The sequence below is a fragment of the Folsomia candida genome, unplaced genomic scaffold, assembly GCF_002217175.1.
Source record: "Folsomia candida strain VU population unplaced genomic scaffold, ASM221717v1 Fcan01_Sc002, whole genome shotgun sequence".
NCBI lineage: Eukaryota > Metazoa > Arthropoda > Collembola > Entomobryomorpha > Isotomidae > Folsomia > Folsomia candida.
The window spans coordinates 3,478,632-3,505,809 of NW_019091194.1; the positions used below are offsets into that span (position 1 = coordinate 3,478,632).

The following is a 27,178-nucleotide window of genomic DNA, read 5'->3' on the forward strand; positions in this document are numbered from 1 at the left end:
ACGGTATGGGTCAGCCTCCAGGGTTACTCTGGTTGCAATTTACTCACTTTTAACTTCATATTATTTAATACGAAGCTTTAACTATCACCGTGCCCGAGTTCATCTTTTTAAAACAATTTCTAAAAATCGGTATGGGTCACCCCATAGGGTCGCTCCAGATAAGAATTTTACCAATTTCATGTCATATTCTTCTATTAAGACCCATTAGTAACCTCTCTACCAAATTTCAGCTTGTTATGACGATTTTGAAAAATCGGTATGGGTCACCCCATAGGGTCCCTCAAGATCAAAATTTTTCCAACTTGAAGTCATTTTTATCTATTAGGAGCCATTAGCAACCTCTTTACCCAATTTCAGCCTTCTACGACAATTTTGAAATCTTGATGCATAATACCCCACCCACCTAGATGACCCCCACTGGTCAACCACTTGACCGATTTCGCCCATCTTCGAACTCGTTTCCTAACTTTGTCCAATATGCATATGGTAAAAATTTCAAGTCATTCGGTTCAGCCGTTTTGGCTCTATCGTGCCGGACAGACGGACGGACGGACGGACGGACGGACATGACGGTTCCATAAGCCCTGACTCGGGCTAAAAACATTGAAACTTTGAGTAATTTTTTACAAGTTTTTTTTAGCCCGAGTCAGGGCTTATGGAACCATCATGTCCGTCCGTCCGTCCGTCCGTCCGTCCGTCCGTCTGTCCGTCTTACGATAACTCTCGTTAAACTCATCCTATCGACTTGAAATTTGCTACACATGTAGTATGGGGCAAATGAGGAGTTAAGTTCGAAGATGGGCGAAATCGGTCAAGTGGTTGACCAGTGGGGGTCATATAGGTGGATGGGGTATTATGCATCAAAATTTCAAAATTGTCATAGAAGGCAGAAATTTGGCACTGAGGTTGCTAATGGTGTCTAATGAAAGAGTATGAATTTAAGTTGGAAAAAATTTTATTTTGAAAGACCCTAGGGGGTGACCCATACTGATTTGTCAAAATCGTCATATCGAGTTGAAATTTGGTAGATAGGTTGCGTATGGGGTTTAAGGAAGAACATTAAATGAAATTGGTCAAATTTTTTATCTGGAGGGACCCGAGGGGGTGACCCATATCGATTTTTGAAAATCATTTAATTGAGCTGAAATTTACCATTGACGTTTCTAATAGCTCCTAATGAAATAATATGAAGTTAAATTAGTAAAATTTTTATGTGGAGCGATCCTAGGGGGTGGCCCATACCGATTTTTATAAATTGTCTTAAAAAGATGAAATTCGGTATGGTGATACTTAATGGTCTCGTATGGAAGTATATCAAGTTAAAAGCGAACAAAGTGGAACCAGAGTAGCCTAGGGGGTGACCCATACCGTTTCTAAGGGTATGTTTGACCTCTAAAAGTAGCTATTTTAAAAATTGGTAACTGATATTCGAGAAATTGGTCATACTTGAATTGGCGAGATGAGAAGAAATAAAATTAAAGTGAAAGCTATTCATTGCGTTTTCTATACAGTTCAAAAAGGCACGCAAAAAGGCAAATAGGCAAATAGGAACAAATAGCAACAAGGCTGACTTTTTGCACACACTGGTCACCCCCATTGGTTTGGAAAACGGGCGTAGACGACTAAAAGTTGGCGTGGTCCTGCAGGGTTAGATTAGCTTAATAAATGTAAAGTAAACTTTAAGATTTTTTTTGCCAGGAGGACCCAGTGGGGTTTTTGGAATTGGTTAAAGAAGCTGCAATTTTGCAGCGACGATTGCGAATAATTCGCAATCGACAAAAATTTCCCCATAATGACCGGTACCAACTACTATTAGTAGTTGGTTTGTACCGGTCACTTGACAAACATTTGGAAGAGGACTCTGTCCCTGACTCGGGCTATATAAACACTGCACACTGTAGGTTTTTATCATTGCGACGAAGGCGGCGGGTGAGCTGAGAGTATGAAATGCGGCATGAAAATAACAGCCACCGACAACAAAGTGCGTGCAGATTTGTTGTTGACGGTTGAAAAAAGTAACCCAAGTCAACGAACACCTTTTCTCCAGCAGCAGCATTTACTTTACGGAGGGAGGTGCTCTTCAGTATTTAATTATTATTTATTTTTAAATGGAACATTAGCCTGGAAGATGCAGTTTTTATAAGAAAAGTGACTCGTAACTGTTTAAAGTTTTTTTAATCAATCATAAACCCTGAAATATTTAGTTAACTTTAAAAAAACTGGTGATTGGAGAAGTCACTTCTCCAATCAAAATTTTAAACTAAAATCGTCGTGCTGGACTGGAAGAAGGAGAAAAGGTGCGTTTTTATTTTAAGAAGGTTAACAATTTCGTTAATTATTATGCTAATTAGAGTGGGTACATGTTTTACATGCCGGCGTGACCGTTGTGTTGGCGATTTGTAGTTTCACGTTTTCTTTTTAGATGTCAAAATTCGAAGGATAACTAAAAATTATATGTGGGAAATACCTATAAAATACAAGTAAAAGTAATGAATAATGATGATGATTGTTAAATTTATTGATGTAATTGCAGGTATTTGAAAGTTCCACATATCCAGACTGCTTCCGGTTTGTGAGATGGATTGGCCAAATATTGCTTTGGATTGGGTAATTTAAATTTTCTATCCTAAAATTATACATATTCACTATTCAATATTTATTATGTTAATACATATTCTTATATTGCAGGTCAATTCACTTCGCCTAACTGAAAACCCTTTGCAAGCTATTAAAGAACTTGGAGATGGGAAATTTCTGTGTGAAGTTTTGCAGATTTTGTAAGGCTAATCAATTAATTAACTAAACATTTTAATGTGTGTATATATGAGATCATTATTTTCATTGTATGAACAGATTTCACAAAACAGTCGACGTAAAAAACAAAGCACAAATTTTTCACATTCTAAAAATTTCATTGAAAGGTAAATATTAAATGGACAAGATAGATAATGTGAATTATTTAAAACTTTTATCATATACTTGTGAATTTGTTCCACAGATTCGTATACTCCCCCCGATTGGATAAATTTTGAAGATGCGTACGATAGCAATGTGGATGAACTACTTAAAATTATAACCGTTTTAATTGGTGTCAGCAGTCTTCAGGTATGGCTAGATATATTAATGTGAAGTACTTCTTGTTCTTTAAATCCAACTAAAAATACATTTGATCCCAGAGTGAAGAAAAGCTATTTCTGGAAAACCCATCCACCTACCTCAACACTGATACACAAGTCGTGTTGACCAAGTTCCTCGAGTACGTTTTGGACAATGGGAAAGTGGTCGACTCCAGATTCATTGCAAATCTTGAAGAAAAAGAAAACAACAGTTCCCGTTCAAACAGAAGGACAAGAAATGCCGCTCCCAAAGTATTATTTCCCACCAACACTACGGTGGCTGAATCGCCTCACATTTACGTCCTTTCTCCTTCGAAAGATTGGAATTCTCCTCAAAAATCTCCCCTGCGAGATTTTCTTTCCGTAAGTTGTGTTTTGACATTTTAAGTTGTATTTAATGTATCGATGCGAAGTATCGATGTATAATTTGATTTTTTGTATTGCAGTCACCAGTATTAGAATCCGATCGGTTACTAATGTCGGAGAAAAATAACGAAATATCCAACCTTCGAAACCGGATAGAAGTTCTTACCGCTTGCCAACGGGACCTAATGGATGACATAAATTCATATCGAGAAGAGTCCTCTAAGCTATCCCAACGTTGCGACGAATTAGAAAAGGAAAATCATTCTTTGCGAGTTAAGTCTAATTTGAACAAAACATTCACTATTGGAAGCCCCAGTAGTAGCGAAACGCCCGAGAAGACTAAAAAATTCGCTAACAATTTAAAAGATAAATTGAAAGTATCGGAAAACTATGTTGATGTTTTGGAGTCAAAGATTGACGAAGGAAACAACAAAATTCTCAAGTTGGAGGAAGATATTGCCACGTTGAAGGAAAATCTTCAGCAAGCCTCGTTACGTGAAGTAGAGATGCTCAAAGAGTTGGAAAATGACGAAATAGAGAAAAATAATTTACGATCTCAAATTGATAACACAAATGAAATTATTAAGAAGCTTTCACAGGAGATTGAAGACTGCAAGTGAGCTACAAAATGACTTGCAATTGAAGCTAAAACATACCTTAATTTATTTTATACCTGTTTTTTTTATTTCTTGATCCACAGAGACAGCCAACAGATGAATGGAAGCGATAATCATTATGGTGCCAATGGGCTCATGGGTTTATCTATTTGTGACAGCTTTGACACTTCCGTTTGCTCAAAATCATTAGGACTCAGTACTTGCGAGGGTATTTTTCATAGTCAAACTTTTAAAATATATTTTCTCTAACGAAACGGAAATTAATTTAATTCCTTTAATTTGTAGATATGGCCTCAGCAGTTATAGAAGTTCAGTTGAGAGAAACACAGACAACGCTTAAGGATACTGAAACCACATTAGGACAAACAATGAAAAAACTTGAAGTTATGGAATCAAAAGCTAAAAAAAGAGAAGCGTGCATGCAAGAGTTAGAAATAAAATTGCAAGAGAAGACTGATTTGTTGCAAACAACAAGTGACACCTTAGGGAATGTCGAACTCAAATTAGAGGAAGCGTCAAAATCTCTCCTCGTGAAGAACCAGATTTTGTTGTCCACCGAGATGAAAATAGAAGAGATGTCTAATTTACTAGATGAGAAAGCTGCAAGTTTGAAATCGGCCGAGGTCAAAATAGACGAGATTTCCAACTTGCTCGACGAGAAGACCTCAAGTTTGAAATCGGCCGAGGTCAAAATAGACGAGATTTCCAACTTGCTCGACGAGAAGACCTCAAGTTTGAAAACGGCCGAGGTCAAAATAGACGAGATTTCCAACTTGCTCGACGAGAAGACCTCAAGTTTGAAATCGGCCGAGTTCAAAATAAACGAGATTTCCAACTTGCTCGACGAGAAGACCACCAGTTTGAAATCGGCCGAGGTCAAAATAGACGAGATTTCCAACTTGCTCGACGAGAAGACCTCAAGTTTGAAAACGGCTGGGATTAAAATAGAAGAGATGTCTAATTTACTCGAGGAGAAAGCCACGAAGTTGGATAGGGCCGAGGTCAAAAACGACGAGATTTCCAACTTGCTCGACGAGAAGACCACCAGTTTGAAATCGGCCGAGGTCAAAATAGACGAGATTTCCAACTTGGTCGAGGAGAAAGCCACGAAGTTGGAAAGGGCAGAGGTCAAAATAGATGAGATTTCCAACTTGCTCGACGAGAAGACCTCAAGTTTGAAAACGGCCGAGGTCAAAATAGACGAGATTTCCAACTTGCTCGAGGAGAAGACCTCAAGTTTGAAATCGGCCGAGGTCAAAATAGACGAGATTTCCAACTTGCTCGAGGAGAAAGCCACGAAGTTGGAAAGGGCAGAGGTCAAAATAGACGAGATTTCCAACGTGCTCGACGAGAAGACCACCAGTTTGAAATCGGCCGAGGTGAAAATAGACGAGATTTCCAACTTGCTCGACGAAAACGACGAGAAGACCTCAAGTTTGAAAACGGCTGGGATTAAAATAGAAGAGATGTCTAATTTACTCGAGGAGAAAGCCACGAAGTTGGATAGGGCCGAGGTCAAAAACGACGAGATTTCCAACTTGCTCGACGAGAAGACCACCAGTTTGAAATCGGCCGAGGTCAAAATAGACGAGATTTCCAACTTGCTCGAGGAGAAAGCCACGAAGTTGGAAAGGGCAGAGGTCAAAATAGATGAGATTTCCAACGTGCTCGACGAGAAGACCACCAGTTTGAAATCGGCCGAGGTCAAAATAGACGAGATTTCCAACTTGCTCGACGAGAAGACCTCAAGTTTGAAAACGGCTGGGATTAAAATAGAAGAGATGTCTAATTTCCTCGAGGAGAAAGCCACGAAGTTGGAAAGGGCAGAGGTCAAAATAGACGAGATTTCCAACTTGCTCGACGAGAAGACCACCAGTTTGAAATCGGCCGAGGTGAAAATAGACGAGATTTCCAACTTGCTCGAGGAGAAAGCCACGAAGTTGGAAAGGGCAGAGGTCAAAATAGACGAGATTTCCAACTTGCTCGACGAGAAGACCTCAAGTTTGAAATCGGCCAAGGTCAAAATAAACGAGATTTCCAACTTGCTCGAGCAGAAAACCACCAGTTTGAAATCGGCCGAGGTCAAAATAGACGAGATTTCCAACTTGCTCGACGAGAAGACCTCAAGTTTGAAAACGGCTGGGATTAAAATAGAAGAGATGTCTAATTTCCTCGAGGAGAAAGCCACGAAGTTGGAAAGGGCAGAGGTCAAAATAGACGAGATTTCCAACTTGCTCGACGAGAAGACCTCAAGTTTGAAAACGGCTGGGATTAAAATAGAAGAGATGTCTAATTTCCTCGAGGAGAAAGCCACGAAGTTGGAAAGGGCAGAGGTCAAAATAGACGAGATTTCCAACTTGCTCGACGAGAAGACCTCAAGTTTGAAAACGGCCGAGGTCAAAATAGACGAGATTTCCAACTTGCTCGACGAGAAGACCTCAAGTTTGAAAACGGCCGAGTTCAAAATAAACGAGATTTCCAACTTGCTCGACGAGAAGACCTCAAGTTTGAAAACGGCCGAGGTCAAAATAGAAGAGATTTCCAACTTGCTCGACGAGAAGACCTCAAGTTTGAAATCGGCCGAGGTGAAAATAGACGAGATTTCCAACTTGCTCGACGAGAAGACCTCAAGTTTGAAAACGGCTGGGATTAAAATAGAAGAGATGTCTAATTTACTCGAGGAGAAAGCCACGAAGTTGGAAAGGGCACAGGTCAAAAACGACGAGATTTCCAACTTGCTCGACGAGAAGACCACCAGTTTGAAATCGGCCGAGGTCAAAATAGACGAGATTTCCAACTTGCTCGAGCAGAAAACCACCAGTTTGAAATCGGCCGAGGTCAAAATAGACGAGATTTCCAACTTGCTCGACGAGAAGACCTCAAGTTTGAAAACGGCCGAGGTCAAAATAGACGAGATTTTCAACTTGCTCGAGGAGAAAGCCACGAAGTTGGAAAGGGCAGAGGTCAAAATAGACGAGATTTCCAACTTGCTCGACGAGAAGACCTCAAGTTTGAAATCGGCCAAGGTCAAAATAAACGAGATTTCCAACTTGCTCGAGCAGAAAACCACCAGTTTGAAATCGGCCGAGGTCAAAATAGACGAGATTTCCAACTTGCTCGACGAGAAGACCTCAAGTTTGAAAACGGCCGAGGTCAAAATAAACGAGATTTCCAACTTGCTCGAGCAGAAAACCACCAGTTTGAAATCGGCCGAGGTCAAAATAGACGAGATTTCCAACTTGCTCGACGAGAAGACCTCAAGTTTGAAATCGGCCAAGGTCAAAATAAACGAGATTTCCAACTTGCTCGAGCAGAAAACCACCAGTTTGAAATCGGCAGAGGTCAAAATAGACGAGATTTCCAACGTGCTCGACGAGAAGACCACCAGTTTGAAATCGGCCGAGGTGAAAATAGACGAGATTTTCAACTTGCTCGAGGAGAAAGCCACGAAGTTGGAAAGGGCAGAGGTCAAAATAGACGAGATTTCCAACTTGCTCGACGAGAAGACCTCAAGTTTGAAATCGGCCGAGGTCAAAATAGACGAGATTTCCAACTTGCTCGACGAGAAGACCTCAAGTTTGAAATCGGCCGAGTTCAAAATAAACGAGATTTCCAACTTGCTCGACGAGAAGACCACCAGTTTGAAATCGGCCGAGGTGAAAATAGACGAGATTTCCAACTTGCTCGACGAGAAGACCTCAAGTTTGAAAACGGCTGGGATTAAAATAGAAGAGATGTCTAATTTACTCGAGGAGATAGCCACGAAGTTGGAAAGGGCACAGGTCAAAATAGACGAGATTTCCAACGTGCTCGACGAGAAGACCACCAGTTTGAAATCGGCCGAGGTCAAAATAGACGGGATTTCCAACTTGCTCGACGAGAAGACCTCAAGTTTGAAAACGGCTGGGATTAAAATAGAAGAGATGTCTAATTTACTCGAGGAGAAAGCCACGAAGTTGGATAGGGCCGAGGTCAAAAACGACGAGATTTCCAACTTGCTCGACGAGAAGACCACCAGTTTGAAATCGGCCGAGGTCAAAATAGACGAGATTTCCAACTTGCTCGACGAGAAGACCTCAAGTTTGAAAACGGCTGGGATTAAAATAGAAGAGATGTCTAATTTCCTCGAGGAGAAAGCCACGAAGTTGGAAAGGGCAGAGGTCAAAATAGACGAGATTTCCAACTTGCTCGACGAGAAGACCTCAAGTTTGAAAACGGCCGAGGTCAAAATAGACGAGATTTCCAACTTGCTCGACGAGAAGACCTCAAGTTTGAAAACGGCCGAGTTCAAAATAAACGAGATTTCCAACTTGCTCGACGAGAAGACCTCAAGTTTGAAAACGGCTGAGGTCAAAATAGAAGAGATTTCCAACTTGCTCGACGAGAAGACCTCAAGTTTGAAATCGGCCGAGGTGAAAATAGACGAGATTTCCAACTTGCTCGACGAGAAGACCTCAAGTTTGAAAACGGCTGGGATTAAAATAGAAGAGATGTCTAATTTACTCGAGGAGAAAGCCACGAAGTTGGAAAGGGCACAGGTCAAAAACGACGAGATTTCCAACTTGCTCGACGAGAAGACCACCAGTTTGAAATCGGCCGAGGTGAAAATAGACGAGATTTCCAACTTGCTCGAGCAGAAAACCACCAGTTTGAAATCGGCCGAGGTCAAAATAGACGAGATTTCCAACTTGCTCGACGAGAAGACCTCAAGTTTGAAAACGGCCGAGGTCAAAATAGACGAGATTTTCAACTTGCTCGAGGAGAAAGCCACGAAGTTGGAAAGGGCAGAGGTCAAAATAGACGAGATTTCCAACTTGCTCGACGAGAAGACCTCAAGTTTGAAATCGGCCAAGGTCAAAATAAACGAGATTTCCAACTTGCTCGAGCAGAAAACCATCAGTTTGAAATCGGCCGAGGTCAAAATAGACGAGATTTCCAACTTGCTCGACGAGAAGACCTCAAGTTTGAAAACGGCCGAGGTCAAAATAGACGAGATTTTCAACTTGCTCGAGGAGAAAGCCACGAAGTTGGAAAGGGCAGAGGTCAAAATAGACGAGATTTCCAACTTGCTCGACGAGAAGACCTCAAGTTTGAAATCGGCCGAGGTCAAAATAGACGAGATTTCCAACTTGCTCGACGAGAAGACCTCAAGTTTGAAATCGGCCGAGTTCAAAATAAACGAGATTTCCAACTTGCTCGACGAGAAGACCACCAGTTTGAAATCGGCCGAGGTGAAAATAGACGAGATTTCCAACTTGCTCGACGAGAAGACCTCAAGTTTGAAAACGGCTGGGATTAAAATAGAAGAGATGTCTAATTTACTCGAGGAGATAGCCACGAAGTTGGAAAGGGCACAGGTCAAAATAGACGAGATTTCCAACGTGCTCGACGAGAAGACCACCAGTTTGAAATCGGCCGAGGTCAAAATAGACGGGATTTCCAACTTGCTCGACGAGAAGACCTCAAGTTTGAAAACGGCTGGGATTAAAATAGAAGAGATGTCTAATTTACTCGAGGAGAAAGCCACGAAGTTGGATAGGGCCGAGGTCAAAAACGACGAGATTTCCAACTTGCTCGACGAGAAGACCACCAGTTTGAAATCGGCCGAGGTCAAAATAGACGAGATTTCCAACTTGCTCGACGAGAAGACCTCAAGTTTGAAAACGGCTGGGATTAAAATAGAAGAGATGTCTAATTTCCTCGAGGAGAAAGCCACGAAGTTGGAAAGGGCAGAGGTCAAAATAGACGAGATTTCCAACTTGCTCGACGAGAAGACCTCAAGTTTGAAAACGGCTGGGATTAAAATAGAAGAGATGTCTAATTTACTCGAGGAGAAAGCCACGAAGTTGGAAAGGGCAGATGTTAAATTGGTGGAGTTGACCAAATTGCTGGGGGATATGGATGAGAATATTATTAAAACTCGAAACGAGGTGAAGAGCTCATACTCGAAGAAGTTTGAAGATTTAAAAAAACACATGACGGATTTAACCAGCAGGGAATTGGAGAAAATGGAATTAAAACTAGCTGAGAAGCAAAGGGAGATTGAATTGTTGAGAGAAAATGCGATCCAGTCTGAGAATAACGTGGAAATGGTAAGTTAACAAATATAATCACAGTCATAATAAGTAATTGTATGCTGTACTTAAAAATGGTAAAATTTATGGATTTGAATTAGATCGAGACGCTTAAAAGAGAAAGAGCCTTGTTACGAAGTGCTAATCTAGAACTGACCAACAAAATTTACAATTTGGAGCAACGGATACGTCAACTTAAAAACGAATTGGATGCTGAAAGGTCCGAAATGAACATATTGAAGGCTAAACTACAATCAAACAAGGCTCGCAACCATAGCCAAATGGATTCCCATCACGGTTATGTAAACCCTTCTTTCGAGTCTGAGCGTGACAGAGATTCCTCCTTCACATCGTTGCCACCCATTAATTTCAAGTCAGAATTTCCTTCTATACCACATCAACCGTCGTCAGCGGATCGTCGCCTGTCTTCCGTGTCAATGATGTCTGTGCGGTCAAACGGTTCTACTAATTCCGCTCGAGCTAAAGCTGTTCCTGACGGTGCTGGAAAATATTTCTCATGTGCTGATGAAGAAGACATGGAATTTGTCATGATGGATAAGAAACCTTTCGATTTTCATATTCGCGACAACACTTTCTCCTCTATTTCATCACATCGATCAAGCGACGTTAATTCTATATATGGGAACGAAGACGGGTTGGACCGTATGCGCGAAATCCAACGGAGAAACACAATGATGCCGATGCACATGAGGAGCTGTTATCCTAACGAAGAATTTAGAGACGCATCCCCAGTAGACGAAAATATTTTACGAGCTTTACCTGGACTCCGACCTAATGGTCGTGGTAAGGGTAGTCAAAATATGCCAAAGTCAGTTAGTGGACCCAGCGTTGTAACTAACAAAGGATTTGATGCGTTCACAATTCCGTTGGACCCACCAAAAAAGTCTGTTAGTGGAACTGTACGTAAATATTGATCGATATTATTATATCTATTATGTACTTGTGGCTTATTTAAATGTAATTGTATATCTATTTGTATTTCCAGGTATTAGGTGGCAGAATTGCAAGAGCAGGACTAGATTCACGCACACCACTCTCCCCAAACTCGAGTTACGTTAATAGAAATGCATCCCAAATTTCAACTACCACTCCATCCTCCTCTGACGACCCTTTTCGTCAACCGGGTCCCTCCTTTGATGAGAGAATGAATCGGAAACAAAAGTCAGATTCGGTGAGCATTGATTTACTTATGTTTGAATATGAGACACAAAATAGAAAACCTGCACAATTTGGGAATCAACGAATGACTGTAAAATTATCATCGGTGACTGCAACTCGCCAAGAATCTTTTCCTCTGCATAACGCTTTCTCCAACTCCACCACAGCTCCCCGAAACTCTCGTAAATCTATCACCAAATGTCCTCGTCGGTCTTGCGATGACAATTTTCCTTTCATTGTGTGATCCGTTGTGATTTAATGTCTTTCTATCCTGATCTGCTTTTTATTTCCATGTACGTAAGCGTCTCACTTATTATACTTTCACTTCCCCCATCTTTCACTACCAGTCACAAACTTTTCCCAAATATTGCAGCATGAGCGTTACAATTTTATTTTCCTACCAAATAGGCACTGACAATGACACCAAAGAAGCGTTTCGGACTGAAATTCTTTCGATAGCCGAATGAAATCAATCGCATCCTGCCACTCCTGCCTACCTTGCTCGATAAAGTTTGCTTGAAGATTGTGAAAATTACTTGAACATAATTATTATTTATTTCTATAATTATTTTATCACTTTAAAAGTCGGTCTTGTGTCCACGTGTTGTTAAATATGTGTAAAATTATATGTAAGTTCAGTATTAATAATTAATTATAATTACGACTCAAACTATTATCTATACCAAAAGATTATATAAAGAAATACGGGAATTTTTATACCTATATGTATTTTTAAAAAGTCATTATTACCATTTTACTAAGATTTGTGTACTATGCCAAATGAATCACGTTTTCCACAACCCGTCTAAATGCCGATAGTACAACCAGTAATAACAAATATTACAGAATATTTTGAACTTTGTAACAATTTTAATGTGCTAACCAATAGAAAAGATTTGTATATTACTGATGTCGAAAATAATGAGGGTATTCACGCACCCTTGGTAACTACGTAAACAGCGTAAAATCCGTAAACTTACAAACGTTTACAAACGGCTTCCCGTGAATTCACTTTTGCAATTATTTTCGTAAAAATTTATCTGATAATTGAAACAAAATGCTGATCATTTCCAGAAAACGGAAATTAATGGAAGAAATTTGTGGAGCTGCATTTATTGATATAATATATACCACGAACAGTGGAGGCTGTTCCTATAAAAATTTCAACCCTCCTAAATTCTAATCCTAAGTTATTTTTCGACTCCTCACTAAATCTTAGCTGAATATATAACTTCTTAGAAATCGGTATGGGTACCCCTTCCTTATTGTCCATCTGGTTATTTTTTGTTCATTTTTGACTTCATATTCTTTGATGAGAAGCTATTAAGTATCACCGTTCCGAATTTCAGCTTTTTGAGACAAGTTATGAAAATCGGTATGGGTCACCCCAACGGGTCCCGGATGTGAAAATTTTACCGATTTCACTTCATATTCTTCCATTAGGGGCCTTTAGCAGCTTCTATACGAAATTTCAGCTCGATTGGATGATTTTGAAAGTCCGGTATGGGTCACCCCCTCGGGTACCTCTGCTTGAAAAATTTTCCAATTTCACTTCGTATTCTTTGATTAGGAGTCACTAGCAACATATATTGCCAAGTTTCTGCATCGAACAATTTTTTTTCTTCCCCAAATTGAGTTTACAAAATACTTTACAAAATTAAAAGACGCCTGTGAGCTGCGTAAGTTTACAAAAGTTTGTAAACTGGTTTTCCTTGGCAATTTTTGTAAAAGTTTGTAAACGTTTGTAAGTTTACGGATTTTACGCTGTTTACGTAGTTACGAAGGAGGGCGTGAATTGCCTCAATATGATGCAAATAAATTCGTGCAATTCTTAACAGAAAGTTTTTGTAGATTTTAGATATTTTCTTGGCCGATTTATTTCTCTCGAACATTTTTCTCTTGACATCTTTATAAATCGCAACACATATAATACATATATTTACGTATTGGATAGGTAGAAAATAAAAAAATGCACACTACATTTCTCAATACTACACGGTTACTAAAAGTACATTCTATAAATTAGTTGACTCGAATCATAGCAAAATGAACAGGCTACACACATATTTTTATGCTTTTATCCTTCCCGTAATACGAAATCACACAGTTTCCATTTTTTTATACGTATTAAAATTTACACAAGTTATTATGTAACAATTTAGAAAATAGTGGCAACAACGACAGTGATTACTAATTAATCTGATCCACTCTAACACCACAATATTTTTAGCAATAAATAACTGAGCTGCCTTTAATAATCATAAAGTTTACATACTTTTATAAAGAACAATGAACAGCTCGGAAAGAAACCAAGTTACGTACATATTTTTGTTTGAGGTAATTTTCAATATTTTTTAAAAATTTTGTAACGTCCATACACTCGAAGTTTTTAATATTTAACGGGACGGACGGAACTTGTTATAAGTTTTTCGAAATACGCAGATACTAAACATGTTTACTTTTTAGTAAGAAATGGGCCCAGTTAACAAATCGAGAATTGGTTAATCTTTTACATTTTTGAAATTTCCGTTAGCCAGTAGGTTTTGAACTACGCTTCGACGTCCGATGGTGGAGGAGGCACGTTGTGGCAGTGACTGTTTCAACTTATCCAACGGGATCGAAATTGGTAAGGAGTGAGTTGTTAGGTGATTCTTAAGCCAGCCCTCAGTCTAAATTTATTTTAACAAAAATTAGTGGAATTAGGTATGAAATTGATGTAGAAAGATGGATATGAATTTGGAAATACCTTGAATTCTCGAGTGCAAAATTCGCACTTGAACACGTCCACGGTTCGACGTTTGTGGGGCTGAGTATAAATTTGAGCGCAAAATAAGTAAGTTAACTGAGCAATGATTTAATAAATAAAAAATATGACAACTCACGGATGATTCCGTCTTCAATCGCGGATTACACTTTCTCGGCGTGTTGGAGAGACGCCGTTTAAATCGGTTGAAACCACGCTTCCGTTTCGACTTCTTCTTCCTCTGGGGCTGAGTCTCTTCTTTAAGTTCGTTCAACCACGTGGTGTTGCCAGCACATTCGAAAATGTGGAGGTGGAGATCAGGATAAGTGCTGAAAATTAAAAATTGACAAATTATTAGCCATGATTTTCTTGAATATGTACCTAAGCAAAGTTAGATCATTTACCTAAAAGTTGCAGAGCATTTTGTACACGGTGGTGGTGTTGTTGGGACGCTCGCGCTTGATGGGATGGGTGGAGGAACGCGAAACCCTGGATAATTTTCAAAAATTAGGGAACTTTCTAATAACAAACTGATGAAAATTATAGTACACATGTTCCCACATACCTTCTGGTGGCATGTCTGGTAACTCGACATGCGTCACGACAATCCCTGGATGAATTTCCCCCTTGTGGTGAACCATATCCCAAAAGTCCTTCTCCACATGGCCACAAATATTACAGACGTAGTTCCTCGGTTGCACCCACTCGCCCGAAAAAACTGATGTGATCCTAGCATTCATTTCCTCCTCGGTCGGAACGTTTTCCGTGATGGAGTCTTCCGGTATGGCGACGGGGGCGGATGCTTTCGACGTCCGACTAACCCTCTTAGGCACCAACTTCAGATAGGAGAGGAGGGATTTTCCCTTGTCCTCCTTCGGCTTAAATTTAGACCGGCGCCTGTTCAGCTTGAGAATGATTTGTGTCGCCAAGTGGAGTTTGTACGGAGCTTCGGGATCCTCAGGAAAGTTGTCGCCGTGATGAAGGAGGAACCCGTTGCGGGGACGGGGTCTCCGTTTCCGCTTCGTTTTTGCCCCACTGTTCCCTCCTTCTCCGGAAGTTGAGGAGGCAGGTCGCCCATCCAAAAAGTTTTCCATATTGTTCCGAACATTTCCCGCGATCAGAGAGTAGAACGAAGGGCGACGGAGTTGCATGGCGTCGAGAAAGTTGTTGGGAACTTGGGGGGAGTCTGTAGTAGAAGCACCAGAAGTGGACGGGACGGGGTCTGCGGGAACCTTCCATACCTCGTCCACTGCTACTTTCGTCGGTGGGGGTAACATTTTCTGAATGGGGGTAGGAAGCTCGGTAGGAAGAAGCTCGGTTGAAGGAGGGGCAGACTCACTGCTTTCACCTGCAGAATAAGGATTTAATAGTGATGTAAAGTATGAAATGAGAAATTATTTTCTAGCTCAAATTTAGAATACTCTGGAGTCGTTACGTTCGCTGTTGTTTAATTATCGTTAAAAATTATCCTATTGACTTTAAAATGAACAAATATTGGTTTCCGATGGGTTATTTTTTTTTTTTACTTATCGAAAATGATACCAACCCTGATTCTGACTAACTGAAGATTTCTTTAAAATTGCAGCGATTAGATATTTAACAATATTTAACACGACGTAACATACTACATGTATGTAACACATATTAAAATATTTAAACTATAAATCTTACCTTTTATGCTTGACTCACATTTCGTAATCACTCCTGCGTCGTTATCAACCACATCCTCGAGTTTTATAATCTTCTCAGCGTCCTCCCTCAAGTTCGGGGTGTGGTCCTTATCCATAGTTGATAAGGGCTTGCCCAATTTTTTCGGCGAAAGAACTCGGCCTTTTTCATTCACATTCCCACTTTCACCCGCTTTCACCTCCTCTTTTTCTCGTAGTAAATTTGAGATCTCTTTATGTTGAACACAGGATTTATTGGAATTAGAAATTTTTGACTTTTTCGACTTTTTGTAATGCAGCTCAGATCGCTTCTTCCTCTTCCGCTTTACCACCTTCCCCTTACCCCTCCTTCCTCCCCAGGGGACTCGAACGAAGGGGAGTGGCATGCTGTCGTTATTGATAAGCACCACACCGTCCTTATCGAGATCAACAACTGCCTTATCCTCCTTAATTTCTTCTTGGACAACCTCTTTTAATTTATCTTTTTCCAGTAATTGAGCGAGCGGAGTGGTGTCGTCGTCTCTGTGCTGCGTGGCTCTGTCCTCTGCTGCATGAGCAATACTCGTGCTTGATTGCACAAACGTTTCCTTGTCGCCTTTTTTCTTCTCCTCGTTTGACGGCGGAGTAATATCAGAAATTGGTGGTGGTGGTGGTGGTGGTGGTGGGAGGGGAATAGTTGAGGGGCTGGTTAATGATGCTGATGGTGATGACTGGTCTTTAGTGGCATCCTTGGTTGCCGACTCCTTGGGAAGGAAAGCAGTGATCAGAGTAGATCTTGGGGTGGAAGGTCTCGGGGAAATAATTGCCCACTGTAAAAGTTGACACACCTCGTTCTTTCTCTTTCGCTTGGTCTTCTTTTTAAGTTCGGAGGACAAGGAGGTCGTGGTGGTGGTGGGGTTACTGCTTTCTTCCTTAGGAGGAGGTGGAGGTGAGGCGATTGGTGCCTCGATTTTTGGGGGTTCTTTTTCCTTTTTTACGGGAATGGTGGGAGGTGGAGGAGGAGATGCGATTGGTACCTCAATTTTTGGGGGCTCTTTTTCCTTTTTTGGGGGAATGGTGGGAGGAGCAGAGGGACTAATGAGTGGTTGATTGAGACGAGTTGGAGACAATGAAGAAAGTGGGACTGAAAGTATCGTAGGCGAGCTGGACGGCACGGAGACGAAGCCATTGTTGGGCGAACAGAGACCATTTTTTCGCCCACTTTTTGGCGAAAATAGTTTCGGAACGGGTTCAAAATCGTCAAACTCGTCGGGAATAAATACGTATGGATCGTCCGAGGAAGAAGAGGATGAAAGTAGGAGTGGTTGTGATTGAATGACTGGAAGAGAAGAAGAGGGTGAAAGTCCGTTCAGTTTAGATTTTGATTTTCGTCCCGGTGTGAGCTTTACATGTTTAGGCCGAGGTTTTGGTTTCGATTTCGATTTCGGGGGCCGACCAAGTTTCGCTTTAGGTTTGATTATATTTTGAACACGTTTTGGTTTTTGAGTAGTTGGTGGTGAAGATGTGAAAGCAACGATGGGGGGAGTAATAAGAGTGACTTCTGCTTCTGCTGCTGGAGAAAGTTCTGGAGAAAGTCCTCCTATTTCGGTAGTATCAAGTTCACTCGTAATTGGAGCACTACTACTCTCAACATTAAGCTCATCATACGCGACCCTTCGCTTTTTAACAGGCTTTCGAACCACATATGGATATTTCCTTCTTCGTTTCCGCTTTCTCTTATTCGACGACAAAGTCGGAGGATCGACTTCTTCCGGAGGAGGCAAAACTTTCTCCTCGACATCGTCCAGCGTCTTTACCTCCTCCTCCTCCTTGACTTTCTCCGCCACTGATTTTTCTGATACGGGTTGAGAATCTTTGGGCGTAATATTGAGGACGGGGATTGGTAGGCGGAGAATTAATGGAGGAACGGAAATTGTCTCTTTCAGAGTTTGTGAATGATTTGAACTCGAATTCGTGGAAACCTTTGGAGGAACACCAAGATTTCCCTTCTTATCACTAATTGCACTGCCACCACTACTGCTAATTTGTAGACAAGTTCTACTCACACAAACGCCGCCACCATTGCACTTGCACAGACAACCGCAAGAACTCTTTCCATTTTGTACTTTTTCTGGAGACTTTCTATCCGGAGAAGAGAGGAATAATGGAGATTTGGTAGGACTACTGCTGCTCGTCGTGGTGGTGGTAACTACTTCCGGCACTTCGTCAAGCGGGGGCATCAGGAGGGATGAAGGTGTAGGAGCTGCAAGTTAATCATTGTATTAAGGAATTTTATCACCAATCATTCAATGAATTATGACTCACATTTGGCCGTCGTGGTGTTATTATTGGTCCCATTATTCTTCATAAATAAGCACGTGACACCATTCTCTCTTAATCTGTCGATCAGCATGTTCACCTCGTCATCCTCCCGTTGCTTTTGATTAAGTACTAAAATCACGTAGTCAGAGTCGCGAGGACCGGAAGAAAGTCGCAGTTTCGGACTGGAATTCCCGTTCTTCTCGCCAACCTTTATACGTAAATATGTAAATTATTACATATGTAACTGCATAATTCTCTCTTTCTTTTCCAGAAATTCTGAGTTACCATTGCTCCAGTTTTTATGAGATCAAACAAGTTGAGACTATTTGGTGCAGTTAAGGGCAACTTATTATTCCTACCCTTAATCTTCCCGACATCATTTTCTCCCGATATCGGCGTCATCACACCACCATTTGTATCCATGCTAGTAATAATCCTGGGTATATTGCCTTCTTCCTCTTCATCGTCACCACCAGAGAGAAAGTTCTTGACTGAGATTGAGTTATCTGTAGTAGATTTTACTCATTAATATTGCACTTTTGGCAAGAAATACCAAAGCAAATTTTTACCAATTCCGTTATTTCTAACTCCGTCGGGCATTTCCAGTTTGGAAGTTTTTACGTGGTCAACTCTTATTCCAAGAGTTTAAACAATGTTTCAGCACTTTGTCCCATTAAATTAATTATGTATTAGTGAACACCATTACTGTACGATTTTTGGGTATGCACACCACACACACTTTACAACGTCATTTCATCACTTTCTTCTTCTTATTATTTAGTGTAAATCATGTTCAACAAATGCAAATGTGTTGGTACATACGTAGCAAAGTTTTTTAATCACGACTCTTATTCTGAACCAAAAGTGATAACTGATTGATCAAATATGCTGGAAATGTAGATTTCGTCTGTCTCGTATATGATGATTAAAAGTACTCGATTTCATTACACCAAACCAGGCGTGTTAAACCAAAGGTTGAGCTCTTATCGTTTAAGTGATAACGTACGTGACAAGCCCAAAAACTAAGCAACTTTTAGGTATACGTATTCGTATCCAAGTATGTGAGAGAATAAGGTACATACAAAATGTGGCTGCTTTTAACGGGTTTGCTTTTACAACTTTAAATGCAATCTCTTTATAGCTAGCAGAGTAAGTAATAAGTAAGTCAGTAAAAGAAGTGGTGTGGGCAAACAACAGTTATATTTTCTATCTTATTTGTACATTTCTTTTCCTCTTAATCTCTCTTCTCCCCTATTTTACTTAACTAATTGGTAATCTTATACCAGCCAAAAAATTCGCTAAATACGTAGTACCTCGTAAAGTAATTCAATAAATCTTTATCAGACTACATGTCGATTCCCTCAAAAAAATACAGTCTACCCGTAAAGTTAAACAAGTAGTTTCATTCTTTAGTTATATCTTCTCCACCGTTTAACTTACTGACGCACAATTGCTCAATCCTCGTTAAATAGTTTATGCGTATACTACGTGTGCATCCTACCCCTCCTCCTCCAGTAGCAGAAATAGATCAATAGTTTGACTATGATGATGATGACGATTATTATAATTTTTTAATCCTCCTCAACTCCCATTGCACATAGGTTCGTTTTTTAAAAAAAATTTTACCAAAAAGTTTTAATTATAAGTTGGGTAGGTAGGTGACCTTACTTTTGGGGTTGTTGTGTAATAAGGACTCGTATAATAAGTAAGTGGTGTATATGTATGTGTATAAAGAAGAGAGTGTAATATCCTCTTCTCTCTCTCATCAATGGTTCTACTATACTTTTTGCTTTGGTGGTGCTCTCTTATTTCCTATGCTTACTATCATATCACACCAAACCTAATAGTCGAGTCTCTCTGAGCCACCTTTATAACAAACAAGTACATTGCATTGCATTGGGAATATACATACGCAACTCTTGGTTAGAGGAAAGTTGCTAAGTTCAAGAGAGAGAGAGAGAACTTTGCCAGTACAGGCAAATGAATGAATTTTATACGGATTTACTTACTCTCCTACTGTATGTAAGCTTGCCCTGTAATAAGAGAATTGCAGGTTTACTTCGTGGGAGCTGCAGGAATAATGGCGTTTACAAAGCAACAGGGGTAGCAGTAGCCAGAGAGATGAAGTGAAAAAGGGTTAAATGCGTATAATGGAACGATGCTGTTTTAAAAGTAGAAATGCTTAAGAAATTATTATGAAAATGAAATTTGGACGGACAGGAATTTTGGGAATTCTGGAAATTTTTGCATGCATGGATTTGAATACTCTCAATTTCTTTCTTGCGAGAGGTGAACGAACGTCCCTTACTTAATTCGTTATAGATTTTTGGTGGAGGAGGCAGTTAGGAGACAGACTTTTACTGTGCTACGTGTCATTAAACAGATCCACTTTGCTCTTGTGAAACCCATGAGTATACGGAGAGAATGGATGTATAATGAATTTCTGTATGTGTGCACAAGGCCTTTTCTGCTGCTCTCTTGTAGTTATGTAGTTGTTAGGTGTGGTATGCTGCTGAGGATGGTGAGATTGGCTTGGCTGGGGTGATGCGAAGGCTATTTTATGCAGATATAGATTATTGTGAAATGCAATGCAAGAGGAGTGCAATTCTTCCTCGAATTCTTCTCCAGACGATGCATAAATGTGGCTGGATTTTGGCTGGCTGAATAATTTTATGAGAACGAGATAACAAACAAGTCTCAAGAAGTGTTTGTTTCTCGATAAGGAAACTGCACTTGATTTTTATTAACAAAGCGTTTATGCACGTGTATAATTTTCAGAGTTCATTTTAGCGATAATAAACCCACGTGGAAAAAGCGTGAGGATCAACTTTGACTTTGACCACACCCAAGTCTGCATCGTTAAGGTTAAAGTATTGCTCCATGTCGGAAGAATTGATGACGATGATGACCGTGCCGCCGTCGGGACGTTCAAATGCACCCAGTTCGACGGTACCTTCCTCCTAAGATGATGAAAAGAATGATATATTTTGTCATCAGGATTAATAAAATTATGTAAATTTACCTCTACACCGGGCGAAGCTCCGATACGAATGGACCCTGGGGGCAAAAACTTGGAAAAGTGAGCCATCGCATAGAACTGCGTATTCTTGTAAAATTCGCCAGCTCCAGGGTTCACAATGATGGGGGCGGAATGCGTATTTCCCACCCAGTTTGGACCACCTTCATCATCCAGAACCAAATTCCAGTCGGTCCATCCTCCCACCCAGTGGAGAAGGTTGAGCAGAATGTCGTGGGCGTAGTCTTCCGCCAAGTACCATAAACCGAGACCAATGTGGTCACCATCGATTTCATTACGATTGCAGGCCTCCGTGCCTAAAATGAATTTGTCGGGGAATCTGGTGTGGATATTGTCGTAAACTTGGTAGGGTCCCGCGGTCCCGTAGAAATACCAGTGCACCGCGAGCCCGGCGACGTATCGGGATGCCTCGGCGTCAGAAAAGACGGTTATCGCCCAGTCCAGAGCGAGAGGTCGGTTGTGATCGAGCACCATGATGCTGAAGTTACCGGGGGCAAAGCCACCTTCTTCCATGATTGGGCCGAGATCCAGCTTGGCAAAGTCTCGTTCCATTTCAGCATTGAATCCGCACGTGTTCCAGGGGAACCAGGGGTCCCATCCGGTCATAGGTTCGTTCTGTACGGTCATTCCCCAAAAGTCGATACCTGCAGCTCGGTACGCTTGGAAAAATCTGGGAGAATACCAGAATTTAGTTAGGTATGCGTAAAACTTAACCTTTTTATGTAAATATCTGTACTCACTTGAGAAGGTAACGCGCATATTGTTTCCACTCATAACTGCCCGCATTTCCAATCAATTGTCCACCATGGTTCAATTCTCCATTGTTTTTCATCCAGGCGGGAGGAGACCAAGAAGACCCCATGAATTTTATGGGCTTTCCGGCGTGACGAACGGCTTCATGCATTTGTGGAATCTGTACAGCATATTAATTAATAATAATTTTCAACACAAATTAGATCTCATACCTTCATGTTCACATCCTCTTCAACAAGACTCCAATTATTCAACTCCCAATCGTTAGTGACATCATCGTAAGTGTACGGTCGGTTGGAAAAGTCACAACCACTGATCACCACTCGGGCAGTGGAGTATTCAATACCCTCCGTGGAGTAGTATGACCTTAACACCTTCGTCCTCAAGTCGGGACTTAAACGATCAAGACCCTAAATAAGCAGAAGAACATGAAAATATGTAATTATTACCAAGAATTTCGAACTTAAAAAAATACGTACAATTGCAGCAGCATCGGACCACGATCCTCCAAATCCAATAATTTCCTGAAATCTATACAAAAATTGAAATATTTCGATTCCTCACCCAAATTCCATAAAAATCTAAATACCTCTCCGTCCGTTCTAAGTTCACATTCCAGAAAATCGGTCCGGGCAAATCGTTTCCGAACTGGACCTCCCTCTTCTCCAACCTTTTTCCGGCACGGTCACTCTCATAAACGTTGAGCAGTCCTCGCGCCGTGGGTTCGATGGGGTCCAACGTGTCGCAGAAATTTTCGTCACACACGCAGACAACGCTGTCATGATTAAACCGGCGAGAGTTACAGGGTGTCCCGGACTCTGAGAGCCCCACCCACAGCACGATCGCGACAATGGCGACACACCGGAGATGCATTATGTTTTTTGGCTGGATACACCAAACGTGTTTGGATATGAGGGACACAAATGCAGTCCCATTTATATACGAGTGGGGCGTGGAGAGTAAGTCAGTAGCGCACGGGACTGATTTAATCAAAAATTATCAAAAATGTCATCCTCCCCTGATTGATCTGTAATTGTTTAGTGTAGCTTATCAAAAATAAGATAAGGGCAAATTCATTGTTGTTAACCATTAAAAATATTTAGTGGCTCATCCCCCAACAAAACATTCGTCCAGGTCATGATACATTTGTCTTATACAATTTGAATTTAAATTTAACCGTGATGCAAAAACAGTGACGATTGATGATGATAATCTATTTGATTTATGGCGTGGACCACCCATCCTTAAAATAGAGCAGGGTAATTCTGCTTAAAATATCTGCAAATCTGCTCGAATGCAAAATATTTCAAGGTCCTCAAAACTGAAAACGGCAATTTGCATACATATTTACAGAATTCCTACCTGTCGACATTCACCAATCCATCCACACAAACAATTTACTCGATAGTGAATTAATGCAGCAGGTCAGATACCAATCTGTGAATTTTGATAACTGCATACATAAATTCTGGCTTAGCCATTTTCCTAACTGGAAAGAAAATATGAGGGGATTTTACACCGTCTAAATTTTTATTGCTTTAGCCATCCGATAAGAAAGAAGCTTTGGTTTTTATGAGTTTCTATTTATTCACATATTTAAGATTAGAATATGGAAAAATGCATGGTATTATTAGCCTTCTCATTTTACAACGTATTCAAACATCCAGCTTTGCCATTCTAAGATTATGATTTGTATGAATGACAGATAAACGTACCTAAAGTGGCTGATTTTTGAGACAAGGATTTGTGCCTTGGCTGCATTTATGATGGTGTCATGTTACTAAATAACAAAGCTGTTATTGACCAATGAATGTAAATATGATATGTAATAAAGGAAAATAAGAGAGACCTTTATAGATGTTTACAGTACTTGGATTTTTATTACCTACTCTCCAAAAAAAAATGTCGTCTCAATTTCCCCATCAGCGAGAACGAAACACAGGCAACGTTTCCGTCTCGCTTATCGAAATGCGCTTTTCCACGTTATCGTCAAGATGAACGTTATCTTCATTATTTTCAATTTCGTCCTCGCTATCGTCTCCTTCTTGGAGGGATCGTCTGAAATTTGAGTCTTTCTCTACATTCGGACTGACGGTACCGTTCTGAGTGTCAATCGCTCTGGACATGTTTTCAATTTCGATAGGAATTTGATCAATTAACGAGATCAACTCTTCTTGCGAAAGCCATGTGGAATCTGCACACGCAAAAACTTTCACTTCGTCCCCATATCGCGTCGTTGTAACGGATAATCCTGTCATAATCCATAAAAAATATAGGCATCATGCAAAAAATTATTTATTCACGTAGGACTCATCGCCAAAATCGTCAAAGTCAGCACAATTCTCAGTTCTGGGAATTTATTTTAAAATTATGGACGACAAATTTGTAGAGCAAGGTTGCCAATCTGAAAAATATATACTGCAGATTTTGAAAGTTTTTGAAGGAGATCTCAATTTTAAGAAGCGTTCAGAAAAATTGGAACTCGTCGACGCTGGGTTAGAAACCTCTCCGACAGATTTCCAGAATTTTAAAATAAATTCCCAGAACCGAGAAATTATAAAAAAACCTCTTGATGTTGACGATTTTGATGATAAGTCATCGAGTCCTACATCTCTTAACAGATAACATCTTAATTACCCATGTCGTTCGGCTGCGGTGTAAATCCAGCCATTTCTAAGATCGGTGTTCCATCCCGAAAGCAAACTTTTCTCTTCGAGAAGGGTGCATTACTCAAGAGGACGGAACTCGTCGCATGTGTCAGCCACAATGGGGACAAGAACGCAGGGAATCGTCCTGCCTAAATATTTATTAAGGCAAAACTTTACATAAATTCTGAACTCCATACAAATGGTACTTACCAATTTAAAAAAGAAATACGTTCCAAGCACGTCGGGGCCCACCATACTTTTGAAACTTTCTCTCTTGCAGTTTCTCAACTTTTTGTAAACGTCGTCCCCTCCCACCGTGGGGATGGGAAAGGTAAAATACGCGAAACGGTTTTGTGGTTTGGAATCTTTATACGGAAGATAAGCCACGAGCTCACTTATCAGCATTTCGTCGACTAACCTCTCCGGGGATAGCGTTTTAGCTGCCGCGGTGACAAATGCGACGGACAAGACGTTCGTAACGGAAGCCTTGAGGTTAGAATGCATCCTGATTTTTCGAATAGTTCCGTCACTGATGGGTCTTGACTTTGCCCATGTGTAAAACTTTTTCCGAGGTCTGTCCGTATCTCGGAGGACCCACGGTTTGATGAAGAACCGTTCCAGGGTCATCGTCGTTAAGAAGAATGGACCGTAGATGAAGGTGTTGAGGTAAAAGAGGGCTTTTTTCCAGAGAGGGATTCTGAAGCTGAGGGGATCGATGGTGTATTCCTGCAAGATATAAATTCTATCTCATAATGGAGGTCTCCCAACGTATGCTCTCAGATTTTAACCAAACTGGTGTCGATCGATCACAAATTTAATTAATATTAAATTTGCGAGAGACACGATCTGCCAATGGGGAAGGTTTGGCAGAAATATTTGCATCCGAAGAGGAGAAACCGCGACTTAAAGTTGAAAAATTTTACACTTTCCACTGCGAATTTTTTCCACATCTTATGCAAATATATCTGCCAAACGTGCCCATTGAGAGATCGTGCCTTTTACAAATTTCATACTATTTAAATTTGTGATCGATTGACACTAGTTTGGTAAAAATTGGAGACATCCATTGTAAATTTGGAACAATGTTCTTTAAACGTGCAGTGACCAACCAACCATGTCGGGAGTTATGTGTTCCTTGAACAACATCATGAAAGAAAGTCCGTCCATGTAAGCGTGGAGAAAACGACAAAGGAGAATCGATTTCTCCTCGCCGGATCCATCTGAAAATGTAAACGGGTCACATGTTGATCTTAAAATTGAAGATTTTAAAACCTATTTGTTACCATCATATCTCGGAAATAGCACAATTTCCCACTGTGGCCTAGTTTCATCCATGTCTTTGGAAAAATCTTCAGTCAGCAGTTCCTGCAAATCTCCCGAGCTGAACACTTTCTCCTCATTGAGGACTCGAACGTGCTCATTAACGTTGAAGCGACCAGCCCTTTTCCAACAGACGTAGCCAAACGAGGTGGTCATGACTTTCTCAAATTTTTTGTATGGTCGCGTGCCATCCTTCTCGTCGCGATAGTTTTGAATACTTTCTCTACTCGAGAACATCAATTAGACGGATATTCACTCGAAAAACAAAATATTCTTTACCTGTAAAAGTTGACAATCTTGTCCCGATCGAGACATCCTGTCGGCGTTACGACATAAGTGACCACATTTCTCGAGCACCCATTCTTTTTATACCCCCAAAAACCGTCTGCCCCTTCAGAAACTAGCTCCAGCTTGTCACCATAGACAAGACGGAGTAATTGTGCGAGCAAGAAACGCACAATTTCGTTTAGAATTATAACCACGGTTAAAAACGGGAAGATTGCCAGGCCTAATCCTGGACCTAGGAGGAAGGGAACCGTTCCCGTTTTCTTGAGCATTTTTTTTCAGAAATTAATTAATCTTCCTAGAGCTAATTGATGCACGGCGGAGGACAGGATGTTCCACACTGTTTACAATTATGTACATCGCACCTAAATTTCATACTGCTAAATTAGTATCGGATGAGATAACATGAGATAACATGCGTTGCAACATAGTAAAATATACTCGTGCACATTGAGACTTGAACATTGTACTTATTCGTACAACACGGCATGCTCACACGCTCACATGTTAACTGCAGTGGGATTGAACTACATACATATTTGATCAAGATAAGTAGAATACTACTGACTAAATTTGAATATGCATAAATTAATTTCCCAGCCAAAAACTTATATCACATGTATATCAATCACTCATGCTTCGATAAAGTGAGCATGCTTGCGTATATTCACTCCATACATAGTTCAGAGGGCATAATTCGTCATAAATCCAAAAGTATTTCGCAGACATGAGTCAGCATTCAAGGCCGATAATACATAGACCAAATTCGTCTTCAAGATTCAATGACCGGCAAAATGCTTGTATATAGCAATTAGTTTAATGCATACAATTTAATCATATCGGAAATAATTAAGTAGATTACGTGTACCCTTTTGTTAATGAAATAAAAAGAATATTGATCCATCTAATCAAATGTTTGCAATGTGGGATGGACGAAAGTTCATAAAACTTCATTCACAATTAAGGAAGTCCAGCAGCTAATAAATACATTGTCGTGCTTTCTCCTTTTTATAGAATTTTCCAATTGTTGTGCTTTCTCTTTTCTATAATTTGTAATTGTCGTGCTTTCTCT

General features: G+C 40.5%; 5 protein-coding genes across 10 annotated transcripts; 2 read left to right on the top strand and 3 right to left on the bottom strand.

Moving 5' to 3' along the window:
* Positions 1 to 1,726: 1,726 nt before the first annotated feature.
* On the top strand, positions 1,727 to 5,556 carry LOC110842716 (COP1-interactive protein 1; the record flags this gene model as incomplete). Its single annotated transcript, XM_035848816.1, has 9 exons — positions 1,727 to 2,297; positions 2,534 to 2,607; positions 2,689 to 2,777; positions 2,854 to 2,921; positions 2,999 to 3,105; positions 3,177 to 3,479; positions 3,563 to 4,098; positions 4,183 to 4,307; positions 4,385 to 5,556. Coding segments are annotated over exons 2-9 (2,430 nt in total), but the record flags the coding sequence as incomplete, so codon positions are not given.
* On the top strand, positions 5,529 to 12,307 carry LOC110844692 (putative leucine-rich repeat-containing protein DDB_G0290503). 6 transcript variants are annotated; one of them, XM_035848664.1, is made up of 5 exons: positions 5,529 to 8,942; positions 9,384 to 10,191; positions 10,275 to 11,093; positions 11,180 to 11,365; positions 11,761 to 12,307. In XM_035848664.1, the coding sequence occupies exons 1-5, from the start codon at positions 5,566 to 5,568 to the stop codon at positions 11,809 to 11,811; spliced, it is 5,241 nt and encodes a 1,746-aa protein (XP_035704557.1). In that variant the 5' UTR covers positions 5,529 to 5,565; the 3' UTR covers positions 11,812 to 12,307. The 6 variants fall into 6 exon arrangements, with proteins under 6 accessions (XP_035704557.1, XP_035704554.1, XP_035704556.1 ...); XM_035848661.1 differs by having other exon boundaries at positions 5,529 to 8,558; positions 8,685 to 10,191; XM_035848663.1 differs by having other exon boundaries at positions 5,529 to 7,367; positions 7,809 to 10,191.
* Positions 12,308 to 13,200: 893 nt separating this feature from the next.
* Positions 13,201 to 19,918, bottom strand: LOC110844693 (titin). The gene is made up of 9 exons (XM_022090963.2): positions 18,633 to 19,918; positions 18,349 to 18,569; positions 18,067 to 18,271; positions 15,767 to 18,004; positions 14,661 to 15,443; positions 14,500 to 14,584; positions 14,235 to 14,424; positions 14,099 to 14,158; positions 13,201 to 14,021 (listed from the first exon to the last, which is right to left on the bottom strand). Exons 1-9 carry the CDS (start codon positions 18,661 to 18,663, stop codon positions 13,854 to 13,856), a joined length of 3,981 nt encoding a protein of 1,326 aa, XP_021946655.1. The 5' UTR covers positions 18,664 to 19,918; the 3' UTR covers positions 13,201 to 13,853.
* An 836-nt stretch (positions 19,919 to 20,754) lies between these two features.
* LOC110844005 (lysosomal acid glucosylceramidase) lies at positions 20,755 to 22,807 on the bottom strand. Its single transcript, XM_022090086.2, has 6 exons — positions 22,443 to 22,807; positions 22,333 to 22,384; positions 22,066 to 22,263; positions 21,841 to 22,013; positions 21,086 to 21,770; positions 20,755 to 21,023 (listed from the first exon to the last, which is right to left on the bottom strand). Exons 1-6 carry the CDS (start codon positions 22,724 to 22,726, stop codon positions 20,850 to 20,852), a joined length of 1,566 nt encoding a protein of 521 aa, XP_021945778.1. The 5' UTR covers positions 22,727 to 22,807; the 3' UTR covers positions 20,755 to 20,849.
* An 896-nt stretch (positions 22,808 to 23,703) lies between these two features.
* LOC110844004 lies at positions 23,704 to 26,476 on the bottom strand. Its single transcript, XM_022090084.2, has 6 exons — positions 26,101 to 26,476; positions 25,785 to 26,044; positions 25,615 to 25,721; positions 24,712 to 25,227; positions 24,491 to 24,650; positions 23,704 to 24,104 (listed from the first exon to the last, which is right to left on the bottom strand). Exons 1-6 carry the CDS (start codon positions 26,376 to 26,378, stop codon positions 23,776 to 23,778), a joined length of 1,650 nt encoding a protein of 549 aa, XP_021945776.1. The 5' UTR covers positions 26,379 to 26,476; the 3' UTR covers positions 23,704 to 23,775.
* Between the last annotated feature and the right edge of the window lie 702 nt (positions 26,477 to 27,178).